At 37.9% G+C, this 27,740-nt stretch overlaps 1 protein-coding gene across 2 annotated transcripts; it reads left to right on the plus strand.

Moving 5' to 3' along the window:
• The first annotated feature begins 1,450 nt into the window (after nt 1-1,450).
• Nucleotides 1,451-26,942, plus strand: LOC18430832 (uncharacterized). Of its 2 annotated transcripts, XM_011623807.3 has the most exons (7): nt 1,451-2,765; nt 7,797-8,395; nt 22,138-23,239; nt 23,385-23,669; nt 23,758-25,392; nt 25,502-26,055; nt 26,568-26,942. In XM_011623807.3, exons 2-7 carry the CDS (start codon nt 7,944-7,946, stop codon nt 26,632-26,634), a joined length of 4,095 nt encoding a protein of 1,364 aa, XP_011622109.2. In that variant the 5' UTR covers nt 1,451-2,765; nt 7,797-7,943; the 3' UTR covers nt 26,635-26,942. The 2 variants fall into 2 exon arrangements, with proteins under 2 accessions (XP_011622109.2, XP_088718304.1); XM_088862178.1 differs by lacking the exon at nt 7,797-8,395.
• Nucleotides 26,943-27,740: the final 798 nt, after the last annotated feature.

Raw genomic sequence — 27,740 nt, forward strand, 5'->3', positions numbered from 1 at the left:
TTCAAATTTTTATTCAATCTTACATATAAAAGAGACTCGAAAACCAGAATTTCATATTGATATCATTTTTGAATGAAAACTTAATAATAAAAAAAAAAGATTCATTATTGGGCCTTGGATGAGCATGGTTCAATTGGAACCATTATAATGTGCTTGTGACCTTTTGAGTGTCCACATGTTGTTGATGCAATACCAACCCAATTTTTTCTCTATCTAAACTTTAAAATTTGAGATAGTTTTCATCTCTAAAAAATTTGAGATAGTTTCTCTTCTTAAAAATTTTGTGAGCACTTTCTCTTTCTAAAACCTAAAATTTGATATAGGTTCTCGATTTAAAAATTTCTCTATCAGCAACAGTGATTGATGCACGGCCTCCGGAGCACTGCAATGAGCCTTTAGGGTTTAAACCTTAAAATTTGGAAAGTAAAAATGGTAGCCACTAGAGAGAAAGGGGCATGCCGCTAGAGCAGTGGTAGGGTATGTGCTTTTCTATTATAGATAGAGGAATTATTTCTTGGTTCACTTGCAGCAGCAGATCTAGGGTTCCATTTTGAGAGAGGGAGAGAGAGTTGCATGGGAGTTTAGGTGAAAGGGGAGAAGAGGGGAGATTGAGAGATAAGCTCACGGTTCTTTAATGGAGGGGTTCTTTGATGGAGGGAAAGGGTTTAATGGATTTACACGCTCACTTCCCATGCTATTAATTTCCCATTCATTTCTCTTATACTATTCTCTCTCTAAAAAAAACTAAATACAGGGAGAGAGATAGCTATTTGCTGGAGATAGGAGATGATCGTGGGATATGGAAGTTCTTGTGCCATCGTTGTTCGTAGACAATAACTTTGTGGCAAATACTAGGTGCAGAACTGTTTGCAGTGGTGGTGGGCTCATTCTCTTCACCATCAAATGATATTTTTGGCTTGGGAGATTGGGTAAAAAGGGCATGGGGTCTCTCTTATCAGATTGAAGTTCGATCGCTGGGAGACAACAAAGCGTTATTCTTTCTTAAATGTGTGGATGAAGTTAATTTTTTCCTCTCTCTAGATTTGCTAGGTTCTGTGGTAAACTTATGTCTCTAGATGCTTGGTGGCCCTCAATCCACGACTCGTGTGCTGAAAAGGAATGTGTCTGGGTATGGTTTTGCGGTATCCCACTACATGCCTAGAAACTTGCTATCTTCCAGAAACTGGCTAATGTGTGTGAGGTTTACTGTGAGGTTGATTGGAATTTGTTGAAGGTGGGCCCAATGGATTTTGTTCGTGTCAAGGTGTGGCGTGTAGTGAAGAATCCCTTTCCTTCTAAGATTCACTTGATGATTGGCACTGATATTTTTTTTATCGACTCCGTGATCGAAGAAAAATGCCCAGCCCCTGAAAAGATAACCCCAATCCCTAGCTTATGTGACGAGGGGTGGACGGTGGTTGATCATAAAAAGAAAGAGGAGGCGATCAATGGTGATGGCCTGTCTATTCAGAACCAGAGTAAGTACGAGGTTCCATGGTTGAAGAACACACGTGGAGGCTTTTTAGGAATCAAGCATTTGAAATTCAAAAATAGATGGATCCCGGTAGGTCGCTTCCCTAGCAATGTTTTTTACCATCTCTATTCATCTCCTATCTTGGTGGAAGGAAAGCAATCCTCTACATGTGCATTTGCTCCTGAGGGTCCACCGAAGTTGTCGAGGGTTGAAAGAGAGAAGTTATCTTCACCCCCTCAGGAATAGGAAGGCAGCGCCTAGCGGCACTGAAGAGACATCGAAAATTATGCCGGTGTCTCCTATCTTCTTCGGTTTGGGTCTCTCTCCTCATCCATGTGACCCAGTGGCAGTGCTGGAAGACCACACCTCAGGACCTTCCGTTAAAAGGCTTCTTCGTGGGGAAGCTCTACCAACGGGCTGTTCTCTGAAAAGCTCTATTGCCTCGTCGCTAAAGCCGGCAATGCCTCAGAAAAACCTTTTCACTGTTGTGCTACTGCTTTGGTTGAGTTGTGCCTTAAACATGAGGTATCTCCCGTTCTGGCTGCCAAGAAGAAGAGATCACAACATGCAAGGGATAGGGCGCCTGTAGATCCATTGGCTGTGATTATGTTCGAGGATGTGACTGATGTGAATTAGGAGTAGGAGATGGCCACGGAGGATCACTTCAATGCTGCGAATGTTGAAGATAGTTTGCAGGAAGGGGATAGCTTGGCAATGGTGAAAGTAGGCTAGGAGCAGCCGATTGGGATGCTCCCTCAGCCCGAGTCCCTGCTCCTCCACTTTGTTAGTGCTGGGGAATGAATAGGCTTGGAGATGATGACTAACGGAGCAAGGGACTCTTCTGCGGCCCTTGCCGTTGGAAGCCCAATCCTAGTATCTGAAGATCCACAAGAGGTCCCTATTCCATCTGCTAGTTTGGTTGATGATGGTGCTAAGGATGATCTTTTGGCATCCTTAATTGATGATTGCGGGCTCTCCTTTGAAGCCCCTCTTGCTGATGTGTTGAAAACTCTTAAGGAGATAATGAAGTTGGCGAAGGAGGCCAAACTGGAGGCAGGGAAAGCTCAGCCATCGACTCATGTCAAGAATGTTTGTACCAAAAAGGAGAACCCTGCTGTAAAGTTCTCAGCACATCTAGCTACTAGGGGCCCAAGGACCAAGCCTATGCAAAGAATCAAAATTTAGGGGGACCATGTGATCGAAATTAACAACGAGTCTTCAAGCAATGACCAGGATGAATTTCCTCCTCATGTTGCTGGTGACGACTTCGGTCCCTTCGAGGAAGGGCCAGGTTCTACTTTTAACTCTTAATGATAGTTCTTTCATGAAATGTTGAGGTTTGGGAGATACCAGACAAAAAAGTGATATTAAACTGTTAGTAAGGAAATGTAAACCTTATATTGTAATCTTGTAAGAAATTAAGCCTGTTTTTCCAAATTTTGCTTTGGTTAAGGATATTTGGGCTCATGGGGTAGTTAAATTTGAGGGTGTGGATGTTATAGGGGCCTCAGGTGGGCTCTAGATTCTATGGGATCCCCTCTCTCATCATTGTTTGAGTGTGGAGAGAAGGGATATGTTTGTGGCTATCTTTTTTCTGGGGCCGACTTTTGGTAATTCTTGGGGTATTGTTAACATTTATGGCCCTGTGATACTTCCGCTCAAAGAAGCATTTCTTAATGATCTTGGTGATGTTTTACTTGCTTATGATGTGTCAATCTGTTTGGTGGTGACTTTAACTTCATTCGTTGGCTAGATGAGACCTCGTCGAATATTGCGATCAATTTTTCAATGCGATTGTATAATTCCTTTATTGAGCGACATCAGCGCTTTGATTTACCCCTCGCGGGGGAAAATTTTACTTGGTCTAATAACAGTGCTAATAGTCTGGTTATGTCCAAGCTTGACCGTGTTTTGGTGACTCATAATTGGATGGAAGCTTTTCCTCTGGCAACAGTCAAAGCGTTGTCGAGACTTTCATCTGATCACACTCCATTATTACTTAATACTAGCTTAAGTAATAATGGGAAAAAGCCTTTTAAATTGGAGTTGGCCTGGTTGGATGAAACGGGTGTTGCCGATTTGATCAAATCCACTTGGGAGAATTCTATTAGCTTTGGGTAAATGGATTTCCAGCTTCATAAAAAGCTTCTCAACGTTAAAAATAAACTGGTAAGTTGGAGATCTGAGAACTTCTACTCAATCAAAACTAAAATTAGCAATATCCTGGATGAGTTACAGAGATGGGATCAGGACATTCAACAAACGAGCCTTATATCTGAGGTTGCTATTGGGTTGAGAAACAAGTTGTTGTCGTCTTTGGATGGCTCTTAATAGAGCTAAGGAGATCTACTGGAAACAAAGGTCCAGGATAAAATGGCTAAAAAAAGGTGACCGTAATACCAAGTTTTTCCATGCTATTGATAGTGCACGCAAGAGATGGAAGGGCTTGTCCGGTCTCCTGATCCCGGGTGTGGCTGAAGATGATAACACAGCTTGGGAAAATAGTATCTTGACTCACTTCCATAAAGCTTCTCTACTGAAATCCCCTTCAGGCCTAATTTGAACAGACTGGCCTTTTCGACTATCCCTTCTTCTGTTGCTGATAGTTTGGAAAAAGGGGTTTCGATGGATGAACTTAAGCTAGTAGTGTTCAAACTCCTTAGAGATAAGGCCCCAGGACTAGATGGCTTCCCCTTGGCATTCTTTTAGAGATTCGGGCCGGTGGTTAAACTAGAGTTGTTGAAGATGGTGAGGGAGTTTATGGTAACTGGGGAGTTTTTTAAAGGTATAAATGCCACTTTTATTGCTTTAATTCCTAAAAAGTCTGTTATATCTGCTCTCTCAGATATTAGACCTATCAGCCTTCTCACTAGTCTCTATAAAATTGTAGCTAAAATCCTTATTGAAAGGCTGAAAACAGTCATCCCTATGCTCATCTCGAATACACAGTCAACCTTTATTCAAAATAGGTTGATTTCAGACAGTGTTTTAATTGCTCAAGAGTGTATTCACTCTAGATTGATAAGCAGAGAACCGGGGGTAGTGATTAAGCTGCATTTGAAGAGAGCATATGACATAGTAGAATAATTTGCTAAAGACTATGAAACAAATGAGTTTTGTACATAGATGGAGAAGCTAGATCTTTGGTTGTCTTTCAACAGCGCATTTTTCTGTTCTCATTAATGGAAGCCCAAAAGGCTTCTTTAGAGCATCTAGGGATTTTAGACAGAGCGACCCTCTTTCACCCTTTCTGTTTGCTCTGTATGCGGGATGTTTTAGTAAAATGATATGTAAAATTGTGGAAAGGGTATTTTTCAAGCTTTAATATATCTCAAAATAATATCTGAATTTCCTACCTTCAATATGCTGATGATATACTACTCTTTTGTGTGCTAGTAGAGAACAAGTTGATAGGATTGAGAGGTTTTTTATCTGTTGTGAGGTATTAATGGGGTTGAAAGTTAATTTTAGAAAAACGACTATGATTGGGGTTAACTATGACGAGGATATGGTCAGAGTCCTTGCTTTGAGGTTCGGATGTAGGGTGGAAAAATTCCCCTTTAAGTACCTAGGTTTGCCAATATCAGATGGAAGCATACCGGTTGCTGCTTGGGGCAGTGTTATTCAAAGGGTTTAAGATGGAGTTGTGGAAGCCTAAGTACATATCCTTGGGAGCTCGAGTTACTTTACTCAACTCTTATTTAGCAAACCTTCTAATATATCAAATGTCTCTGTTATGTATGTCGAGGGCTGTGATAAAGCGTATCGAAAGTATGATGCACAATTTTCTATGGGGCTCTTTTGGTGAAAAGAGGAAATATCACCTTATTCAGTGGGATGAGGTTTACACACCAAAGAGGGAAGGAGGTTTAGGGGTGAGGAGACTGCCAATTATGAATGAAGCGTTGCTCTGTAAGTGGTGGTGGCGAAGTCTTACATGCAAAGAACAACTTTGGTGCAGAGTACTCCTATCAACGTATGGAGTCGATAATTTTGGTATGTGGATTTGCAGAGGAGAGGGTAGAGAAAGTACGTCTCCTTTATGGAGAGATATTTTTGCCCTAAGACAGATAGTTGATCGCAACACTCGGTAGTTGGTGGGCGAGGGTACAATGGTTTCGTTCTAGCATCACAAATGGCTGGGAGATGAGCTTTTGAAATATGTTTTTCCCCTTTTATATGAGAAGGCCAACTTGCCGCAGGCAACGGCAGCAGATGTGATGGAGTTTAAAGGCGACAAGATTAGCTGGAATATCACTTTTCCTTATAATAGAATTCATAGTCATCTCTACCTGCCGTTTGTTAATATGTTATGAGAACTTGAGCTTACTTCTATTACGCAACATAATGAGGATGAAGTGGTGTGGGAGATTGAAAATGATGGCCAAGTTTTGGTTAAGTCTGTTCCTAATGTTCTGTTCTTTGATAGGGTTTGTTGGACTCTACCAAAGATTTCACAAATATGGAGATGGCATATTCCACATAAAGTTCAAGTATTCCTTTGGTTAGCGACTCAAGATAAAATCTTAACTGTTGATAACTTGATTAAGAGATGAAAGATTATCACTAATGTGTGTCTCATGTGCAAGGAAGATGGCAAGAGTGGACCACACTTGTTTATTCATTACTCGTTTATATCCAGAATCTGGTGGTGGTGTTTTCAGTTGTTGGGCCTTAACTTAACCCTACCACAAATTGTCCTAGACCAGATAACTCAACTTGAGGTGCCTCTACCAAAGATTGGGAATTCTATCTAGAAGTTTCTCTGAGGCGTTATTTTGTGGGAAGTGTGGTTTGAATGAAGAGTTTGTAGATTTGACATGGTGTTAAATAAAATCAAACTTTCCCTATGGTCGTGGTCGTCGATGACCAAGGAAGGCTTGGGCTTGTCGAAGGTTGATGTCATGATTAACCTTTCTAACCTCTTTCTTTTGGATGTGCCAAAGATCAGACCATGCACCAGATGGAAACCACCAGATCGAGGAGTGCTAAAACTAAACTTTGATGGAAGCTCGTTAGGTAACTCAGGCCCAACAGGTTTTGGAGGAGCTATCCGAGATTGGGAAGGTCAGGTTATTCTCGCTTTTGTTGGGCCGTGTGGAGTTACCACGACTAACCAGGCTGAAATGCTCAGGATTCTCCATGGTCTGAAATTATTACTAGCAGAAAATTATGTGGGAGGTATCATCATAAAAGGGACTCAACGAATGTGGTTAAATTGTGTAAAAAAGAGCAATATATTCCCCTAGAAACTCAAGTGGATCGGGAATCAAATCTTTGAGCTTCTGTCCTATCTGACTAGCTCCTTGCAATGTGTGTATAGGGAGGCCAATGATTTAGTTAATTCCTTAGCTAAAAAGGGTGTCTATCTTGCTACTTTTGTTTCCTTTGCTGATATCGCTACAATCTTTTAATTCCGCTTATTATCAATAAATATTGAATTTTATCAAAAAAAAATAAAAATTTTGAAATAGTTTCTCTCTCTAAAATTTGATATAGTTTTTCCCTCTAAAATTTTAATATACTTTCTCTCTAAAACATAATTTGCGATTATTTCTCTCTTTAAAAAGTTTGTGATAATTTCTCTCTTTAAAATTTTTCAAGTAGTTTCTCTCTCTAAAATTCGACATAGTTTTTCTCTTTAAAATTGTTAGATATTTTCTTTCTCTGAAACTTAAACTTTGTGATAGTTTCTCTCACTAATTTGTGGGTATGTTTTAGTGGAATTAATTGTATTTAATAAAAAAAACCTCTGGTGTGTAAAAATAAACCCGCATAAATATTCCCCATCTCCATAATTGAGACTCTATTTTCACTTGAATTGATCCAATTTGTGGCAAATACCAAATGTACTTGAATTTTCACACGAAAATATTTTACATAAAAGTATTTTCGTACCCACCAATGGTACCTGTTATTTAGGCTATTTTGATATTTTCCGTTTTTAAATAGAATAACTTTGTCGACAATTTTGAAACTTCAGGAGGGGAGATCGTTTTTCGTAATTCGACGTGGCCGACACCAAATCCTTTTTTTCCCGTCACCCATCACGAGCACTGACGTAGTCGTGTGCCAAAACTCAAACGGTCGGGCTGACGCATATGTGTCAGCCCGCATATTGTAGAATGCGAACTTGACGATAAACATATTTTTTAAATATAATTTGATCTTAAGTTTTAGAAAATATTATAATTTTTATTGAAAATTAAGAATATAAAAAAAAAATTTAAAATTTAAATAATAATTATATTAAAAAAAGATTTGTTTCATATGGACTTTCATTATTAAGGTGGATCCTTTATGCTATCACCGCATATTGTAGAAATGCTGCCCAGCCCGCATGAAATAACTTAGAAAGCAAGTTCCCCGAACCAAACGGTCGCGTAGACTTCACTGATACAGAACCACTGCACAAGCCTTCTGTGCTGGTGTTCTTGTCTGCACCACAAACTTCTCAAGAGAGAGAGCCATGGATGTGTTCTTGAACTTCTGTCATAAGGACACGGGAAAGCGCTTCACAGCCCATCTCAACAACGCTCTCAAACAATCAGGTCTTTCAACTTCCTTCTTCTTTCAACAACAACAAGATGGTGATGATAGTACGAAAATAGGGGAGATCATATTACCCCGTGATACGCAGAGAGCCATTGAAAATTCTCAGGTTTTTATATGTATATTTTCCCGCAATTACGCTTCCTGTGTCTCCTGCCTTGAGGAGCTATCTTTTGTGGTGAGGTTGGAGGGGAGGACAATTCTTTCTGTGTTTTACCATGTCGAGCCTTCTCATGTCGGATGGCAAGCAGGGGTCTTTAAGGCGGCTTTCGAGGATCATGAAATTAGGTATGATGGGGAGAGAGTGGAGAGGTGGAGAAATTCTCTCAAAGAAGTTGGCAAATTTTCTGGTTGGGATCTTGGAGACGGGTATGGCCTCACTTGCATTTTATACTCTCTCTCTAGCCCACAATGTAAAATTTTCATTAAACTAGTTCAGTTGTATTCTCTTTCTTTTTCAGTTTTCTTATGATTTAGCATGATTAACTTAAGCACATGCTAAGCACATGCAATGCAGAAATCCTCAAGGCCTATTTAGGATGCCCTCTATATAAAACTAGAATATACAGCAATACCAAATTCCTTTTTATCTATGATCCTACTTTAATTTTTGCTTATAAGTTCTATTCCAGTTGCCATTAATTATTAATACATTAAAAGTGTGATTAGTCCCCTTCTTCACGAGTCTGCATTACAGAAATCTTTGAGGCCTATTTGGAAAGGCCCTTTATATCGTGACTTTACTGCAATGTTGTAGGGTACCTGACTGTAAACAGAGAGCAACATAATGGCCCATTTGAATAGCCCGTTGATGTACTCAACGTTTGCTTTTCTTGATGGAGTTTAATTCAACAAGAGTGAAATATTTTTTTTTTTTTCTTATGCTGGGATTTCTATTGCTCCAATTTGTTAAAAGATTAGTTGGCGTAGTTTGGGAAGAGATTAATGATGTTTATGAGCTTGGGTTCAGTTTTTCGTATTTCCTCTGGTATCTATTTCTAGTTGATGCTATGAGGGTTTTTTGTGAATATTATTGTAGTTTATTGTATGGAGAATTGGTGAGGGTTCTTCAGAAGCATCTGAACTTAGTTTTGGAGTTTATGAGAAGTCTTCTTTGTTTCTTGAAAATACAATGACGAATTTTGAATCGATTAACAAAGCCCATTGGGGTAGTTCTTGTTTTTTCGTCTTCTCTCTGCCTGGTTTGCATCATCTGGTATTAGAGCCAGCTCTGATCACCAATAAATCAACGGAGTGTAGGTGAAGACACAAATGATTTGTACGAACTCTCGATGCAAAATGGGCAGGTCAGGAACAGTCTGTAGCTTGTTTTATTAATGGGCTAAAATTTAAGATCCAAAATGAGGTTTCTTTACATTAGCTTTGGAAAGTATATGAGGCATATCAACTTGCTCTCAAGGTTGAAAGAGAAGTTGCAACAGAGCTGTAGTATAAAAGCTTCTGATGTTCGTCGATCACCTTCATCTATGGGCATTGTGGTGCTGCCCAAATTTGTAGGGGATGTTGAGGATGTTCCTTTCATGCTAATCCTTATCCAAGCCGAGATGTAAATGTCCCAAGTACAGATTGTATGGGGCACCATACAACTGCTAGCTCAAGTCATCAAGTGCGACCAATAAGTGGTACGTTCAACTATTTCTAGTGTTGGGAGCAGCACCATCTCTCGCATTGAGTGCCTCTATATATGATTTGATTGAGTAACAATACAAGAATGAATACGAAGGTGAGTCTATTTATGATAAGGAATTAGAAGGGGTTGCTGAAGATTATGTCGAAGCCAATACGGTCATGACCTCACCCGGTGCTCCTATGGAAGAAAGGTATAAACCAACGTCGACCTGATGTACTTGTGATGGAAACGTGTGCAATGCAATCATGGATGGAAGAAGCTGCACGAACATAGTCTCGTAAGAGATTGTGAACAACTTGCTTCTTAAGACCAAAACCGACCCAAAGACATACAAGATTTCTTGGTTGAGGAAGGGCAGTGAGGTAAGTGTCTCCAAGTGATGTCTCGTTTCCTTTTCTATAGGGAAAACTTATTATGAAGTGATGTTGCCCTAGTCGATGTGTGCTATTTATTGTTGGGGCGACTAAGGTATTTGATAGGGTACCAGTCCATGACAGTACAAAAAACAAGTACACTTTCAGGACGAACAGAGTTAAGGTAGTTTTGCTGCCACTTGATGGTGGGATTCTTCCTGAGCTTGTTAAGAAGGGAAAGAATCTATTCTCCATGTCTGATTTCTCACATGAAAGCCAAGATAGTGTGGTTTGTTTCATGCTAATGGCCAAGGAAGTGGATGCACCAAACCCCATTTATTTGGAATTGGAACCATTGATGAAAGAGTTTAAAGTTGTTATCCCTGAAGTAATTCCCGTGGTTTGACACCATTGCGACATATCCAACGCATGTTTCAGTTGATTTTACTCTTGTTGCAAGTCTCCCCAATCACACTGCACATAGAATGAAACCAAAGGAACATTAGGAGCTGCAAGGCAAGCAATGAGGTGGTGAAAATTGGGCACATTGGACAGAGTCTGAGTCCTTGTGCTGTCTCAGACTTACACCAAAGAAGGATGGATTACGGAAGATGTCTGCGGAGATTCGAGCAATAAACATGATAAGAGTTAAGTATCCCTTTTGTATTCCGAGACTTGATGATATGCTTGATATGTAGGCTGTTATATCTTCTCAAAGATAGATTTATGTAATAGCTATCATCAAATAAGTGAAAGGCCTGGGGAAGAGTGGAATACATTATTTAGGACTTGGAAAGGCTTATATGAGTGGCTGGCCTTGCCATTTGAACTGTTTACACCCCCAGCACTTTCATGCAAGTGATTAATCAGATCTTCCTAATGCTCATTGGAAAATTTATGCTTGTGTATTTTGGACTTATTCATGAATAGCACTTGTATAGAGGTTCCCATCAGTCACATCCGTCTAATGTCGAAGTCTTAGGAATGATAATCTCTATGTGCACCTAAAGAAGTGTACATTCATGACATACAATTTGCTGTTTTTCGGGCCACAGCATCTCACCTGAAGGGATAATGATGGATCTAACCAAAGTGGAAGCTATTACTGACTGGCCGACAGCTCGAACTTGTGGGAATGTGCAAACTTGTAATGGTCTGGCAACTTTATATTGCAGATTTATACGAAATTTCAGCAGTATTTCTCATTAGTCACAATATTTTGAAGAAAGGGCTATTCCAATGGACCAAGGGAGTATAAAAGACCTTTAAATTGATAAAGGAAAGATAACTACAGCTCTTGTGTTGGTGCTGCCTGACTTCAATAAGGTTTTCAAGGTTGAGTGCAATGCATCAGAATTAGCATTGTTTGAGCCAAGAGGGAAGGCATTTTGCTTAGTTTAGTGAGAAATTGAACAGAGCAAGGAATGGTTTTTTGACCTATGATTTGGAGGTCTATGCATCACAAGCCTTGTGCTATTGGAGGCCATATTTGGTGTAACAAGGCTATATTGACTCATTGAAATTCATCAATAGCCAAACGAAGTGAACAACCAGCATGCAAGATGGGAATCGTACCTGTAGAAGTTCAGTTTTACACTTCAACATAAGGCTGGTAGTTTGTACAAAGCAGCTGATGCAGATAGTAAATGATATTTTCTACTTAGTACCTTGTTCCTGAGGGTGTAGGGTTTGAATGGCTCAAAGGATCATACCCAAAGGACAAATATTTTGCCACTGTATATCCAGATTGTTCTCAAGAAAATAATGGCCATGATAAATAATATTTGTTGGGATATTTTATTCAAGGGGACTTTGCTTGTATTTCCGAGAGCTGTCTATGAAAGACTATCACTCATAAATTGCGTAGGAGGCTTGGGAGGTCATTTCAGCGTAATTCTCTCCTTTGATTGGACTCATTCTCATCTCTGGCCCTTGAATGGGAAGGATTAGACTTCAATGCAAACTTCAACTCCTTAAAACTCTCTTTCAAGGCATGGAGTTGTCAGCTTCTAGGGAACTTTCAATTACAAAATACCACCTTGCTCCAATTTTATCCTCATGGCCTTGATCATCATCGAAAGTCAGCTAAGGTCTCAGCTGAAGCTAGACTAACAACTCATCCTCAAAAAGGAGGAAATTTTCTGGCAACAAATGTCCAAGGTGAAGTGGCTCAAATCCAGGGACCTGCTTTCTTCCACCGATTGCCAATTGTAGGGGACATGATAATACCATCACCCACATCAAGGTTTCTGACAGCATCTTTGACCAACTAGCACAAGTAGAGGAAGCCACAATCGACTATTTCAAACTACAGTTTTTCGGCCCCTTCTGGCCCAAAACCGAAGATGGCAGACCTCTCTTTTCTCACTATACCCCTTAGCCAGGTGTCTTGGTTGGAACGCCCCTTTCGAGGAGGAAATCCTTACAACCATAAACAAGCTGGGCTAGGATCGCACTCTGGGCCTAGATGGGTTCCCTATTGCCCTTTTTAATTTGGAACGATATTCTTTCCCTTTTCGAGGAATTTCGTAACAAGGGCATTGTCCATAGGGCAATGAATGCCGCTTTCATTAACTTGATTCCCAAAGTAGAAGGGGCCGAAGAAATCAAGGATTTTCACCCCAAAGCCTTCTTTTCCTCTTCTTCTAGGGGTCTCAGACAAGGCGACCCGTTATCTCCATTCTTTTTTTCCATAGTCACCGAGGACTTCAGCTAGTCTGTCACCCATATGTTCTAGTTCCGCCTCTTACATGGCTTCAAAAGTGGGCCTTGAGGTCCAGTCATAACCCACCTCCAATACGTAGACGCCACCCTCATCTTCTGCAGAGCCTTCCCTAAGGAGGTTGACTCCTCTCTTCTTTTCCTCAAATGTTTCGAGTTTGCTACTGGCTTCGAAGTTAACATGGCCAAATGAAGATGATCAGGGTGTCCTTAGGCCCTCAACTAGAAGCTCGCTGATGGATGGGGATGTTACATGGACATCTTTTCATCCAATTATTTGGGTTTGCCTCTTTGCATTGGCAAGTCCAAAAAACAGCAGTGGGCCCACATCATCGACAAGTTCGACGGCAAGCTAGCTGGCTGAACTCTCTTCAGCAGGAAGAATTAGTATCATTAAAGCCACCCTATGCAATATTTGCATCTATGGATGTTGCTCTTTCAAATGCTTACAATAGGGATCAGCCGCCTTGAATGACTCATGAGGAATTTCCTCTGGTTGGGTGAGGGTGAAAAGAAAATGTTTCATCTCATCTCACAGGACAAGGTCTGTTCGCCCAAAAATCTCAAAGACCTTGGAAATACAATATTGCCCTCCTCGGCAAGTGGTGGTGGAGACTAGCTGATAACCAGCTTTGGATATAGGTTCTCTGACACACATACCGCCTTGATCCTTCTGAGTGGGTGACAAACTGTAGGGCTAACAGCAAGTCTTTTGGAGCATGGGAATCCCTCCTTACCTCCTTTAGTCTCTTCACGGCCAACATCCGCTTCCATCTCCCGGAGACTCGACGGGTCAAGTTCTTGTCAGACCTTTGGAATGGGCATACCCCTCTTCAAGACCTATTCCCTTCCCTCTTCCTCCTGGCCCACAATCATCTAGCTACTATGGCCGACCACTTTATAACATCAAGATCCTCCAGAGCTTGAAAACCCATTTTAGGAGATCCCTCTCTAACCCTAAGATAGCTGAATTCCTCAACCTGTCTTCCCTTCTCCATTCCACCTTTGTCCCTTTCCTTGGGATGGACCAAATCATATGGTGCCCATCTCCATCCGGGAAATTTTTGGTTTCCTCTTTCTTCCTAAGGCTTATACAACTCCCACCTTTCCCATTTCCCCAACCTCCATCATTGCTAAGGCATGGTCCTCCATTGCGCCCCCTAAGGTCCACGTTTTCAATTGGATAGCTCTCTCAGAACGAGCCTTAATTGTGGATCAGCTCCAAAGAAGAGGTCTGTCCATACCCACCAGGTGTGTAATGTCCACTAATGATGAAGAAGGCAATGCCCACCTCTTCATTCACTGCCCCCTGGTTTGGGACCTCTGGGGATCCCTCCTACGATTATTCAGTTGCCAATGGGTTTCCCCTAAATCAATACTTCTCCTTTTTAGCTCCCTCCACCCCTTTCCCTGTCCCAAACCCAGCATCCTTCTCTCGAACGCCTCTACATCAGCATCTCTTTGGGTCATTTGGATTGAGAGAAACAACAAATCTTCTGAGGTGGATGGTCCACATCCAAAGCCTTGTTCGAAAAGATAAGAACCCTGGTCACCTTTTGGGCGACCAACTACAAGCACTTCAAGGGTTTCCCTCACTTTGCATTCCATCAAAACTGGCAGACATTGCTTTACTCATGGCAACCTTGCATTCCCCGTGCCTCCTTGTGGAGACCGCCTGAACCTGACCAAGCCAATGTTTGTTCACTTGTCAACCTTTGCCCTATAGGCATTGGTGGTTTAAACAAAAACCACAAGGGTCAGACACTCATCTCTTTCTCCAAACATATTGGATACGCTGATTCCTAATCGGCTGATGCCCTTGCTCTTCTCGAAGGCCTCAAATTTTTCAATCCCTCTTGGAGCCCAGTTCTGATCGTTGAAGGAGATTCCAAGAATGTTTTTTCATGGACCTCAGGTTCCTCACCCTGCCTCTAGACACTTGCTCATATTTTTGATGAAATCTCTCACATCTGCAGGCATATGGTTGTCTCATGGAGGCATATTTGGTGGGAGGGCAACTCAGGGGCTGACACTCTAGCTAAAGGAGCTGTCAGCGGCACTACCTGAGCACATCTTTTTAGCTAAAAAATGCCAAAAAAAAAGAAAGTTAAACAATTAAATACTATTATATATTTACAATATATAATAACATTATATGAAGGGATTGTCTACAAAGAGACCATTTATCTTTTGTACATGTAAGTCACAATCATTCCCACTCATTAGATGTCAAATTGGATGGCTTGGGGTGAGTTACGAAGTCCAATAAATTTTTTTTGGAACTTTGTGTCTATTCAATGACATTCTTACAACAACCCATTTTGAAATTCAAGGGACAAGAATGATTGTGACCTCCATGTATGAAAAATAAATAGTCTCATTGTAGACAATCCCTTATATATAATGCAGTATATACACCAAACCGCTATTATAATAATGTTATCCAGAATATAACAATCTTATTTCTAATATACAAAGATTATTTACTTGAACATGAAGAACTCACGTTAAGTAATAATTATCATCTAATAATCAATTCAGATGATAGTAATGAAGAGTCAGAAAAGATTGCTTGCAAGTGAAATAAATGATTCAAGATATGAAAATGAAGAATCTGAAGCTTAAAAGGGAAAAGAAAAATCGAAGAACCAGACCACCTAGATTCAGACCTAGAAACTAGGCACTGGACACCTGAAGAATTTGAAGATTACCTTCAAAATCTCAAGAAAGAAGAATTTCTTCAAAAAGAAAAACCTTTTCCTTCATTTTCAAATCCTATCCCAGATGTTAACCTCTGAAGGGACGATTTAAATAAACAGAATGTAACAGTTAATGGCACATATCTTGACCTAAAGAATGAACCATTTGGAGAATATAATCAAGATATTAGCGATTGGGCTCAATCAATGACCCTGGTTATAGCTAATTATAAAGGCGTTTGGTCTAAGGAAAAATTCTTGAATATTTGGCCAGAACATTGCAAGGAGATACCCTGCAATTTCTTAAAATGGGAGAATTCAACTAGAGGGCAAGTAGAAAAAGCTACTTCACTCTCAGATAAAGATAAACATATGGAAGATATCTTAAAAGACTTCAAAAAAATTTAAAAAAAAAGAATTTTGTGGACATGTCGACGAATATAGTCTGAAAAACGATGCATATTATACATTGACAAAATTAAAACTCTGCAAGATTCAAGAATTTGAGCCTTTTGCAAAAGAATACCAAAAATGGTATCAAATGTTAAATGATGTAAAAACAGATTTTTGGAAAAAACCATGTTTCCATAAATTACCAATCCGCTGGGATGAAATATGTGAAACTGATTATCATAAGTATATCAGTGATACAATTTCAAAGGACACCCTTGGGAATAGAATAAGATTTTTTTTAAAAAAACATTGTGAAACACTGTTTAAATCTAAAAATGGCAAAACAAGTCAAGAAAGGACTTGGTTTGAAAGACTGTAACCAAATTCTTAAAAATAATTTTGAATTTGGTTGTGAAAAGACATATCAAAAGAAATGTTTCAAAAAGAAAAAGTTTAAATGGAAACATAGAATAAAAGAAAACATTTCAATCGTAAGAAACAATATGTTAAGAAAAACAATAATAAACCTAAAAAAGGTTGTTGTTGCTATATCTGCAATGAAGAAGGACATATAACTCCTTACTGTCATCAAAAAGGAAAAAATGTAAATAAAAGGATAAAAATCCTTGAAGAAAACAATTTTGAGATCCGTTTTGGAGAAGAAATATTTGATAATGAGTCGATTATATTTGAAATAGAAACTGAATCAGAAATCAGTGATTCGGACTCAGATATGGTCTTCATGTTAAATGAAGAAAATTTATCTGAAATCTCTAATGATGAAGAACAGCCAGTTCTTAATCTAGGAGATGTAATTCATGAAGAATTTACATTTGATGGATCTAAATTAGAAAAATTAAAGGTTGTCAAAAAGAAGAAATATATAGACCGTCTAAATTCCAATTTTGGAATGCAAGACATTTTCAGCACTTTAGCGGAAATACATCTGCTAAAGCCTCAGAGAATGGCTCTATTGAAATAGCTATTTTCTGACAAAGCCAAGGTAACGAATATGATATAGATGAATTTTCCATCCAAATAAAAGAACTCTTAGAAAAAGGACTTATAGAACCCACTACAAGTCCATATTCTGGCCTGCATTTACGGTAAGACACCATAATGAAGAAAAAAAGGTAAAGCAAGAATGGTAATAAATTAGCAAAGGCTAAACCAAAATTTGGAATTTGATGGATACCAAAAAGGTTATAGATGAATTTTCTATTTAAAGATATATATGGATACCAAAGATATTGTAAGAATTCAAAAGGATATTGATGGATACCAAAGATATTGTAAGAATTCAAAAGAAAATTCAACAATCTCTTCTAATTGAAACCAGACAGGTTTCTAGTTTTTATCGAAATCCAAAATTTCCTAGTGAAATTTATGATGAGCTAAACGAGGTATGGAAAAACTATATACTCGAAAAAAAGTAAAAATTTCAAAAACATATAGGAAAACTATCAAACTTGATAGCAAATCAAAGTCTGGAATTTTCAAAACTAAAAGAAAAAAATATTTGAGTCCTTTAAACAAATGGATTGGAATGAAAAATTTTCTTTTGAAAAAATTAATTCATTCTTAGAAGGGGCTCATCTAATAGATAGCCAATATACTGAGCCGATTTTCGAAAAAATTAAAAGAATATGTATATATGAGAAAGCAAGAACTGTTTGACCTCATTAAGTATTTGAAAAAATCTCTAAAATTGTTGATTCTTAACTAATCTTTGAATTCTCGGATGAGTATTTTCCTGATTTATATAAGGATTCCATAAATAATATAAATACTATAATATGTTTCTACCATGAAGAATGGTGCCATGACGCCATCGATTGAGGAGTTGCAAGAAGATTGGTCATCGAGCATCTAGATTGGATGAAGACATTTTCCTAATTTCATAAAAAGCATGCTCTATAAAGTTTCCAAGTCATGGAAATTTAACAAATACCTCACTTTTAAACAGTGTTTTTCAGGTCAATGTATAATCTGCATCGTTTTGCAGACTATATTCGTCGACATGTCCACAAATTCTTCTTTTAGAATTTTTTTGAAGTCTTTTAAGATATCTTCTATATGTTTATCTTTATCTGAGAGTAAATTAGTTTTTTCTACTTGGCCTCTAGTTGAATTCTCCCATTTTCTAGGAAATTGCTGGGTATCTCCTTGCAATGTTCTGGCCAGATAGTCCAAGAATTTTACCTTAGACCAAACGCTTTTATAATTAGCTATAACCAGGGTCATTGATTGAGCCCAATCGTTAATAGCTTGATTATATTCTCCAAATGGTATATTCTCTAGGTCAAGATATGTGCCATTGACTGTTACATTCTATTTATTTAAATCTTCCCTTTTGAGATTAACATTTGGGCTATGATTTCAAAATGGAGAAGGCTTTTCTTCTTTATTTTGAAGAAATTCTTCTTTCTTGAGATTTTGAAGGTAATCTTCGAACTCTTCGGGTGTCTAGTGCCTAGTATATGGGTCTGAATCTAGGTGGTCTGGTTCTTCGATTTTTCTTTTTCCCTTTTTAGCTTCAGATTCTTCATTTTTAGATCCTAAATCATTTATTTCATTTGCAGCAATCTTTTCTGACTCTTCATCACTATCATCTAAACTGATTATTAGATGATAATTATTTCTTAATATGAGTCTTCATGTTCAGTAAATAATTTTTGTATATTAGAAATAATATTGTTTCTTACTTTACATCCTTTTCTTCTATATATCTTGATTTCCAGTATTTAATTATTTCTTTGATGGCTTCATAATTTTTTTAGTCATCTTCCTCTTAGGTTAATATCTCAGTTCCATACAATAATCCTTTTCTAGGTTTGTATGGCTTTTTAGAATCAAATGCTTTATCTAAGAGTGACGAATTCAAAAGAATATTTTATTCTTGGTTTAAATCGATATCTTTTAGTGTTTCTAGATTTTCTAGTTTTTCTTCAATATTTATCAAGCTATTGATTATCAGTTTGATTTTTATAGCTTACTTAGAACCAACTATTACATATATCTATCAAACCATTTAGACCCCTACTTATATGCTTAACATATTTTTCTGAAGTCATAACTATATGATAATTATCCTCGTAATTACTTTCCTCTAACTTTAAATCTTTGAATAACAAGTTATTTCAGCCATTAAAATTTCTTCTTGATACCTAAGACCTCCTACGAAGCAATTTCCTTTTACTGTCCTGGCCTAACACGCACTTTTGGCTTAAATTGGCTTGGACTACAAGGTGTTATTCGCAGGTACATGGGTTTTATAAGAAATTAGTACAACTGAATAACAAGTAAACGAAGAATTTAGAAGAGAAGTACATACGGAGTATAATCAACAGAATAGACAGCCTTAAAGATTTATGCTTTCTGATATCAGTTACAACAACAACACAGAAAGCTTTAGAATCAACACAGATCAATAATTTTAGAGATTTTTTCAAATACTTCATGAGGTTTCTTGCTTTCTCATATAGACATATTCTTTTAATTTTTTGGAAAATCGGCTCATTAGATTGGCTATCTATGAGATGAGCCACTTCTAAGAATGAATTAATTTTTTCAAAACAAAATTCTTTATTCCAGTTCATTTGTTGAAAGGACTCGAATATTTTTTCTTTTAGTTTTAAAAATTCCGGACTGTGATTTGCTATCAAGTTTGATGGTTTTCCTATATGTTTTCGAAATTTTGACCTATTTTCGAGTATATGGTTTTTCATACCTCGTTTAGCTCATCATAGATTTCACTAGGAATTTTTGGATTTCGATAAAAACTAGAAACCTGTCTGGTTTCAACTGGAAGAGGCTGCTGAATTTGCTTCTGCATTCTTACACTATCTTTGTAAGAGATCGGTTCGAGTTCATAAGTTTGAGCAAATTGAGAATATAGAGGGACCTCCCTAATCTTCTCTGTCTTCAAGGTCATTTCTCTCCCTTGTTTAGAGAAATCTCCTTTCTTCTCCTTGCCTAGGAGTGGCCTTTTGCCTTTATCCATCAATCTGTATTCCTGCTAAGAAAGTCTGCAAGAATGTGATGAGTTCTTTTAATAAATTAAAATTTAAAATTATAATGACGAATTTGATTTGACCATCTAATTCTTCTAGGATTATCTTCCCTTTTTTATTTGTAAGAAAATTTCTTACAGCTTTATTATCTGTTCTGATAATAAATTATTCAAGTGCCAAATAAATATGAAATCTTTGAATTCCTCTTAGGACTGCCAAAAGCTCTTTTTCATATGTAATATAATTTTCTCATTTGGATTAAATTTTCCTGAATTGTAGCCACATATGAGTTCTTCTATGGCTACGACAGCTTTGAAGACCACGCTCCAATTTTCATTCGAAGTGTCGGTTTCTAGAATAAGTTTATCCCCTTCTTTAGGGAAATAAACAGTTGGCACATTGTCAAGATCTTTCTTAATTTTTTTGACTACCTCTGAATCTTTATTTTCCCAAGTGAATACTCTATCTTTTTGAGTTTCTCTAGTAAGGGTTTTTCCTTTATAGAGAGATTTGGGATAAAATTTCTTTCGTAATTAAGAATTCCTAAGAGACTTTGTAGATGTTTTTTATCTACCAGTTTATAGGGAAATTTTTTAATTTTTGCAATAATTTGCTCTTGTAATATCATACCTTGTGGTCTAAAATTATTCCTAAAAATTCAATCAAAGTTTTTTCTACTTCAATCTTTTTAGGGCTTAGGATAATTCCATTATCTAGGAATTTATCTCATATGATTTTTTGATGTTTTTTGTGATCTTCTAGTGTCCTAGAAAATACTAAAATATCATCAATGTATACCACACAAAAATCTTTTAAGTCTGAAAAGATTTTATCCATCCATCTCTGAAATATTTGAGGGGCATTATATAATCCAAACGGCATTATCTTCCATTGATAATGACTATAAGGTGCACTAAAGGCAGTCAATGGTTTTGACTCTTATGTTAGCATAGTTTGCCAAAAACTAGACTTACAATCAAACTTACTATAGTATTTTGAATTTTTTGTTTGATCGATTAATACATCTTTTCTAGGTATAAAGTATCCATCAAATTCCAAATTTTGGTTTAGCCTTTGGTAATTTATTACCATTCTTGCTTTACCTCTTTTTTTCTTCATTATGGTTTCTTACCATAAATGCATGGCTACAAGGTGGACTTGTAGTGGGTTCTATAAGTCATTTTTCTAGGAGTTCTTTTATTTGGATGGAAAATTCATCTATATCCTTTTTGGTGTAGACCATGGTTTTCACTTTAATAATCCTGTTTGGATCACAGAGTTTTATACTACAATATCTAGTGTTTTTTGACCATAGCTTTAATGGATCTTCACTAAGTACCAGTTTTCTCCTTTTTGAATGGAGAAAACAGGTATTAATTCTAGATAAAATTAATTATCATTGACTGATTCTGATAATTGAGTTATTGAAGTTTAATCTAGGTGTAACACTTTGCGAAACTGGTAAAACTTCTACATAGAACATATGTTAATTTTTCTGCTTGCTATTTCTTTGACTACATCTGGCTATAAACCTATTAGAATCCGAATTTCTTTTATAAGAACAAAAATGTCTTATTTGAGAGGAAGAGGCAATATTAGAGAAGCAATCTCTTTCTTTGTTTATCAAGAAAGCACTATTACATAGTCATAATTATTTTTGATGATGCTTGGCTCATTCAGGTGTGCTGACATTTTTTTGACATAATAATCCTCTACAGGTCATTGAATAATCACACTTCACTTTTGAGGAACTATCACATTTTTCCCAGGAAAACCCCCAAATTTTACCGAGTTTTCTTTCATCGCTTATTTTTTCATGTTTACCTTTATTGTTGAGAACTGTTGTGGATCAAAAGAAACAATTGAGGAAGGTCATTTCCTTTAAATCATATGTGAACTAGGTCGCTGGTGTAACTTTTGTGGGGCCACAGTTTGCAGGAAAAATGCAGAAGTTTTGATCCGATATGGTTTTTCTGCAGGCTAAAGTATTTATGTTAACCTATAGAAAAAGGTGAATGGACTAACCAAACTGTAAGCGAATATAATATTTTGTCTCGAGTCTCTTGACTATAACAATATATGAATGAAATGATGTCTAATGCACCACTTTACACTTCATGTCCTAGATATATATTTTTGCATGCTTAAATTATGACATTGTAATAGCATGGAAATCATGTTCGCTAATATCATTGGGATCTCTAAAACATCATATACACTCGTTAACTTTGTCATGACAAACATATCATCATGGTTCCTTCTTTCTCATAATGATCTACAGGAATGAGGCAGATCTGATCAGCGAAGTTGTTAAAAATGTTCAAGCCAAGTTGAATTATGCACCAATGCATGTTGCTGATCATATTATTGGACTTGATTCTCGGGTTGATGATGTGATGAGACTCCTAGATGTCAATGCTGACGATGTTAGGATGATTGGGATACATGGGATGGGGGGGCTTGGTAAGACTACTCTTGCCAAGGCAGTATACAACAAAATATATACCAATTTTGAGGGCTCGTGTTTCCTATCAGATATCAGAGATGCTTCACGATCAGATCTTGGACTTGTCAAATTGCAGAAGCAACTACTGCTTGACTTGTTTCATGAAGAAGACTCAAATGTAAATGACGTTGATAGAGGTATCATCATTATCCGGAGTAGAATCAGGTCTAAGAAAGTCCTTCTTGTATTGGATGATGTTAATCATGAAAGGCAGCTGGAGAAATTAGCAGGTAAACGGGACTGGTATCGTGATGGAAGTAAGGTTATCATCACTACCAGGGATGAGCATGTACTGAATGTGCATAAAGTGGATAAGCATCATATCTACAAGCTCAAAGAATTAGATCCTAGCCAATCCCTTCAACTCTTTAGCAGGCATGCATTTGAGATGGATCAACCTATTGAAGGCTACATGAAGCTCTCGGAGAATGTGGTATCTACTACAGGAGGGCTACCCCTGGCCCTTGAAGTATTGGGATCACACTTTTCTGTTATGACAACCTTGGAGGAATGGGAAGATACAGTGAGACATTTGAAAAATATTCCTGACGATGATGTCGTAGAGAAGTTGAAGATAAGCTATGATGGCCTAATTAAAGAAGAGCAGCAAATATTTCTTGATATTGCATGCTTCTTCATAGGAATAGACAAAGATTATGCCACTGATATATGGAAAGGTTGTGGTCTTCCCAATTCAATTAGAAAACTCTTGCAAAAGTCGCTTATCAAGATTGATGATGAGAATAGGTTGCTAATGCACGACCAACTTCGTGACATGGGGAGACGTATTGTTCAATTAGAAAACCTGGATGACCCTGGCAGGCGTAGTAGGTTGTGGTGTCATGATGTTGTCTTCAATGTGTTAAAGAATTGCAAGGTGAGGGCTTGCTAGACATATTAATATTATTTTATTCATATGGATTACACTTAAATGAATGATAGAATAGGAATGGGGTTATCTCATGTACAGTCTGATTTTAGTATCTTATAATGACTAACATATATGTTCACTATTGTAATAGGGGACTAGAAAGGTTCGAGGCCTAATACTCAATGAAATTCCATTAGAGGAGAGGCAGTGGGAAACCGAAGCATTTAAACCAATGACCAATCTGAAACTACTTAGTGTTAATCATACATTTCTTGAAGGTTGTTTCAAAGTTCTTCCGTCAGAAATAATATGGCTACAATGGCAAGGGTGCCCGTTAGGGTACCTCCCAGATGATTTTAATCATGAAAAGCTTGTTGTCCTTGATTTGTCACACAGCCCGAGCATGCGGGTATTGCAGGACCCATCTCAAAATAAGGTCAGTTACTTTATTTAACCTTGTCGCTTGTCACTTCTTTTGTTTTCCATCTGCATAACTCTTCATGGACATCTTTTTCTTTTTGTAGACAATTTCTTCTCAACAGGTGGTTCAAAAGTTGAAGGTTCTTCATCTGAATGGCTGCTCTAACTTAATCAGAACTCCCAATTTTTCTCGATATGCAAGCTTGGAGAAGTTGAATCTTGAAGGATGTGTGATGCTGGCTGAGGTTCATGACTCCATTCACGTTCTTGGGAAATTAATTAATCTGAACTTGAAGTACTGTTTCCTCCTCAAGGAACTGCCAAGCAGTATTTCAGGGCTGCATTCTCTTGAAAAGCTTCTTCTGTCTTATTGTTTAAGACTTAGCAAGTTACCAGAACAGTTGGGTTCCTTAAAATCATTATCAGAGCTTATCCTTGATGGAACTACCATAGAACAACTACCAAAATCTATTGGATCATTAAAAAGACTTCGAAAACTCTCTCTACTTTCTTGTATGTCCCTTAAAGTATTGCCTATCTCAATTGGTGAATTGGAATCACTACAAGAGCTTTGGTTGGATGGGACTGCAGTGAGCGAACTACCCAACACCATAGGTTCACTAAAAAAGCTCAAAATCCTGAGTGCATCATGCCAATCACTTAATGCATTGCCCAACACAATTGGAGGTCTAGAGTCTCTGTCAGATCTCTTATTGGAAAGTACATCACTTACTGAGCTACCAAGTTCAATAGGGAAACTTTCAAATTTGAAGCGGTTATGGGTTACTGGTTGTCAATCACTTGGTAGAATACCCGAGTCAGTTGGGGGACTAAATATTCTTGCTGAGCTCCGTTTGGATAGGACAAACATGATTGGGTTGCCTGATTCTGTTGTAGATCTTAGTGGGCTTGAGGAGCTAGATATAAGGGGTGGCGTTTTTTTCAAGAGGTTACCTGATTCAATTGGAAATTTGAGTAACCTTTCTACCCTTCTCCTTGATAACACTATCATAACGGTACTACCTACTTCAATAGGATTTTTGGTGAACCTTAAGAAGCTGTCCATGAGCAAGTGCAGGGAACTCAGTAAATTGCCAGCTTCAATGGGAAACTTGAAGTCTCTGCAACATTTAAATGTGGAGGAAACTCCTATAGTAGAATTACCTGATGACGTTGGACTGCTTTCTAACCTGGTTGTTTTGGAAATGGCACACTGTCGACACCTCAGAGAGCTCCCTGTAAGCTTTGGCAGCCTTAAGTGTTTAAGGACTCTCAAAATTCAATACAATTGTGAGTTGACAAGGCTTCCATCTAGTTTCTCCAGTCTTTGTTCCCTGGAGGAATTGGATGCAGATCATTGTAATCTCCAAGGGGTGATTCCAGACGATTTTGAAAACTTTTCGTCATTGACAACCTTGAACCTAAGCTACAACATATTCCAAAACCTGCCCAAAAGTATGAGTGGCCTTTCTCAGCTTAAAAAACTATCCTTATCTCATTGTACGCAGTTGTTGGAGATCCCTGAGCTCCCCACCAGTTTGGCTTTCCTAGATGCTGTGAACTGCACAAATATGGAAAAGTTGCCTGACCTCTCTTGCCTTTCTAAACTACGAGAATTGTATCTCACAAATTGTGAGAGGCTAATCGACATACAAGGTCTGAATGGGTTGACATCCTTGGAAGACTTGTACTTAAACGGGTGTGGCTCTTATGTATCAAATAGTCCAGGTCTAGGAAAGGTATAATTCTTCCTTGAAAAGAACAAACTTTTGGTCTTGTATCTTTTATTTATTTATTTGATGGCTGAATTTTGTTTCTTTTGATATGATATTTTTATGTAATGTACAGGAAACATTTATACAATTACGTCATTTTGGTGTGTCTGGAAGCAAAGTTCCAAGCTGGTTCATGTTTCAGACACTATCATGCGTGATACCGAGAGTCTCGGATGAGGGCCTGAAGGTTAGAGGAGTGATATTGTGCTTGGTTTTATCTGTTGATAGTGAGATGCCAATTGATGATGGCCTTGACATTCCACATGTTCAATTCAAGGTCATGAATAATGGCATGCAAAGGATGAGTCCTACACTTAAGTTGGGCAACCCAAAGGCTAACCAAGACCAAGTTTATTTATACCATTTTCAAGAAGATGATGCTCTTGTCCTTAACTTGGAAGATGGGGATGAAGTTAAAATCATAAATAATTGTCCACCATTAACCCCATCCATTCATATTAAGAAAGTGGCAATTCATCTTGTTTACAAGCCAGAGGATACCAAGGATTCAATTCAAGAGAAGCTAGCAGAGTTCTTCAATTCAATGGATGCTCATGAGGATGCTCTTGAGATTGTACAGTTCCACAGTTTACAGGCCCACAATTTACAGACCTATCATCCTGAACGGTACTAAATATTGTTTTTTAAGGGCCGCTAAACTATACTTCTTATATATCAAATATACTTGGACAACTGATATTGAATAGATTCAAATATATTCAATATCAGATGTCCAGGTAAACAAATGCATTAAATTGGAATGCATATTTTTCTTATTGTCTTTTAATTCGGTTCTTCACAAATGCATCCTCCTATAAACTGAGTGTCAACAGTCAACAGCCCTTGAACGAGAAAAATGTATCAAATTTAGACCTGCTCGTTCTGATCTTTAAAAGGAATTAAACTTGTTTTTTTATTATAGAGAACTTCCCACACATTTACAATACGATCCTTTTTTGCCTCAACTCTCTCTCTATATATATATATATATCTGTCTATTTGGACATGTAGTTGGTAAACGTGTGTTGCATGCATGTCACCTGTTACATGTGCATGTTTGCTTGCATATCATACTGTATTCTTCACAGTTTGAAGTATGCATCATGGTAAACCTTATATAGAATCACGTGCATGTGCAGGAGGATGCGATCTGGTATTTTGTTGCTGGTGGTGATACTTTGTTGTTTCTATTTCTGGATGATGTAATGCGATCAAGAGTTTGACACGTAACTCTGTCAAAGCAAATCCAAGCCTGACAACGAGCGCCTTCTGTTGAACGTGCTCCCACTCGACCGGAATTGAACTTCTGAGGTATTCTTTATGGGACATATTCACGAAGTTCACTGGGAACTGTTGTCCTTGCCATCTTTTGTACAAATAACCGCACTGTCCTTCAATGACACATCTTCATGAATTCTCGTATGTTTTTAGTGGCTTTTCTGCATGTTACTATTTCGCTTTCAAGCATTAATAAGAGAATTAATGGTGGCAACCTTTCCATCTAAAACATAAAATACAAGTGAGAATCTATTTTAGCATGAGAGTATATTTAGGGAAGCCCCGGTTTTGGGGAAATAGAAATAGGATCCTGTTTTTTTTTTGGTGAAAGTAATGTTTTTGTTTTTTGGGTAATTCAATAGTGAAGACAGGTCTCTACTCATTTTTTTCAAGTAGATTAGGAGTTAGGTTTTTGAAGGTGTTAGTGGGGTGGTGTTGGGGTGGGAATGGAAACTACAACGTGGTGACTAAGGTGTGGGGGTACTCCCACCATGACCCAACGCCTTTTCAAAACTGCAGTGAGCGTTGATTAAAAGTGGTAAGCTAAGAGGATTTGGCCCCATACCTTTTGGTGAGAATGGAATCAGAGCTTGGCAATACTACTGTCAAAGCCGCAGGCCATTCTCAAAATGGGATCCCGTTGTACTCCTCTAGAATCATTTGCGTTCCTTGTGGAAGGAAGTAATTATACAGCAGATTTACAAGGAGCAGAGAGCTGATATTGAGTGAGCTAAATGCTGGAAAACTGAAAATATCTTGAAAGAATCAAAATCATCGTTGATTGTTGGTGTGCGGGTGAACATGAGCTTGGACCGGGCACAAGCGATAGTGTAACTTATGGTTTACTTTAGGGTTGAGAATTTACTCGATTTGGATCCAAAACCCGAATTTCATATCTTATTCGGATTCGGGTATTTAATAGGTTGGAGTCGGATCCAAATTTTGGATCGGATTAGTCATTCTGAGATTATGCAAGCATTTTTGCTACTACACTGTTCATTCTAGTTCCTACTGAATTTCCACTTATCATTTAT

The sequence above is a fragment of the Amborella trichopoda genome, chromosome 3 (assembly GCF_054954075.1).
Source record: "Amborella trichopoda isolate Santa Cruz 75 chromosome 3, AtrichopodaSantaCruz75HAP2 v2.0, whole genome shotgun sequence".
Lineage (NCBI taxonomy): Eukaryota > Viridiplantae > Streptophyta > Magnoliopsida > Amborellales > Amborellaceae > Amborella > Amborella trichopoda.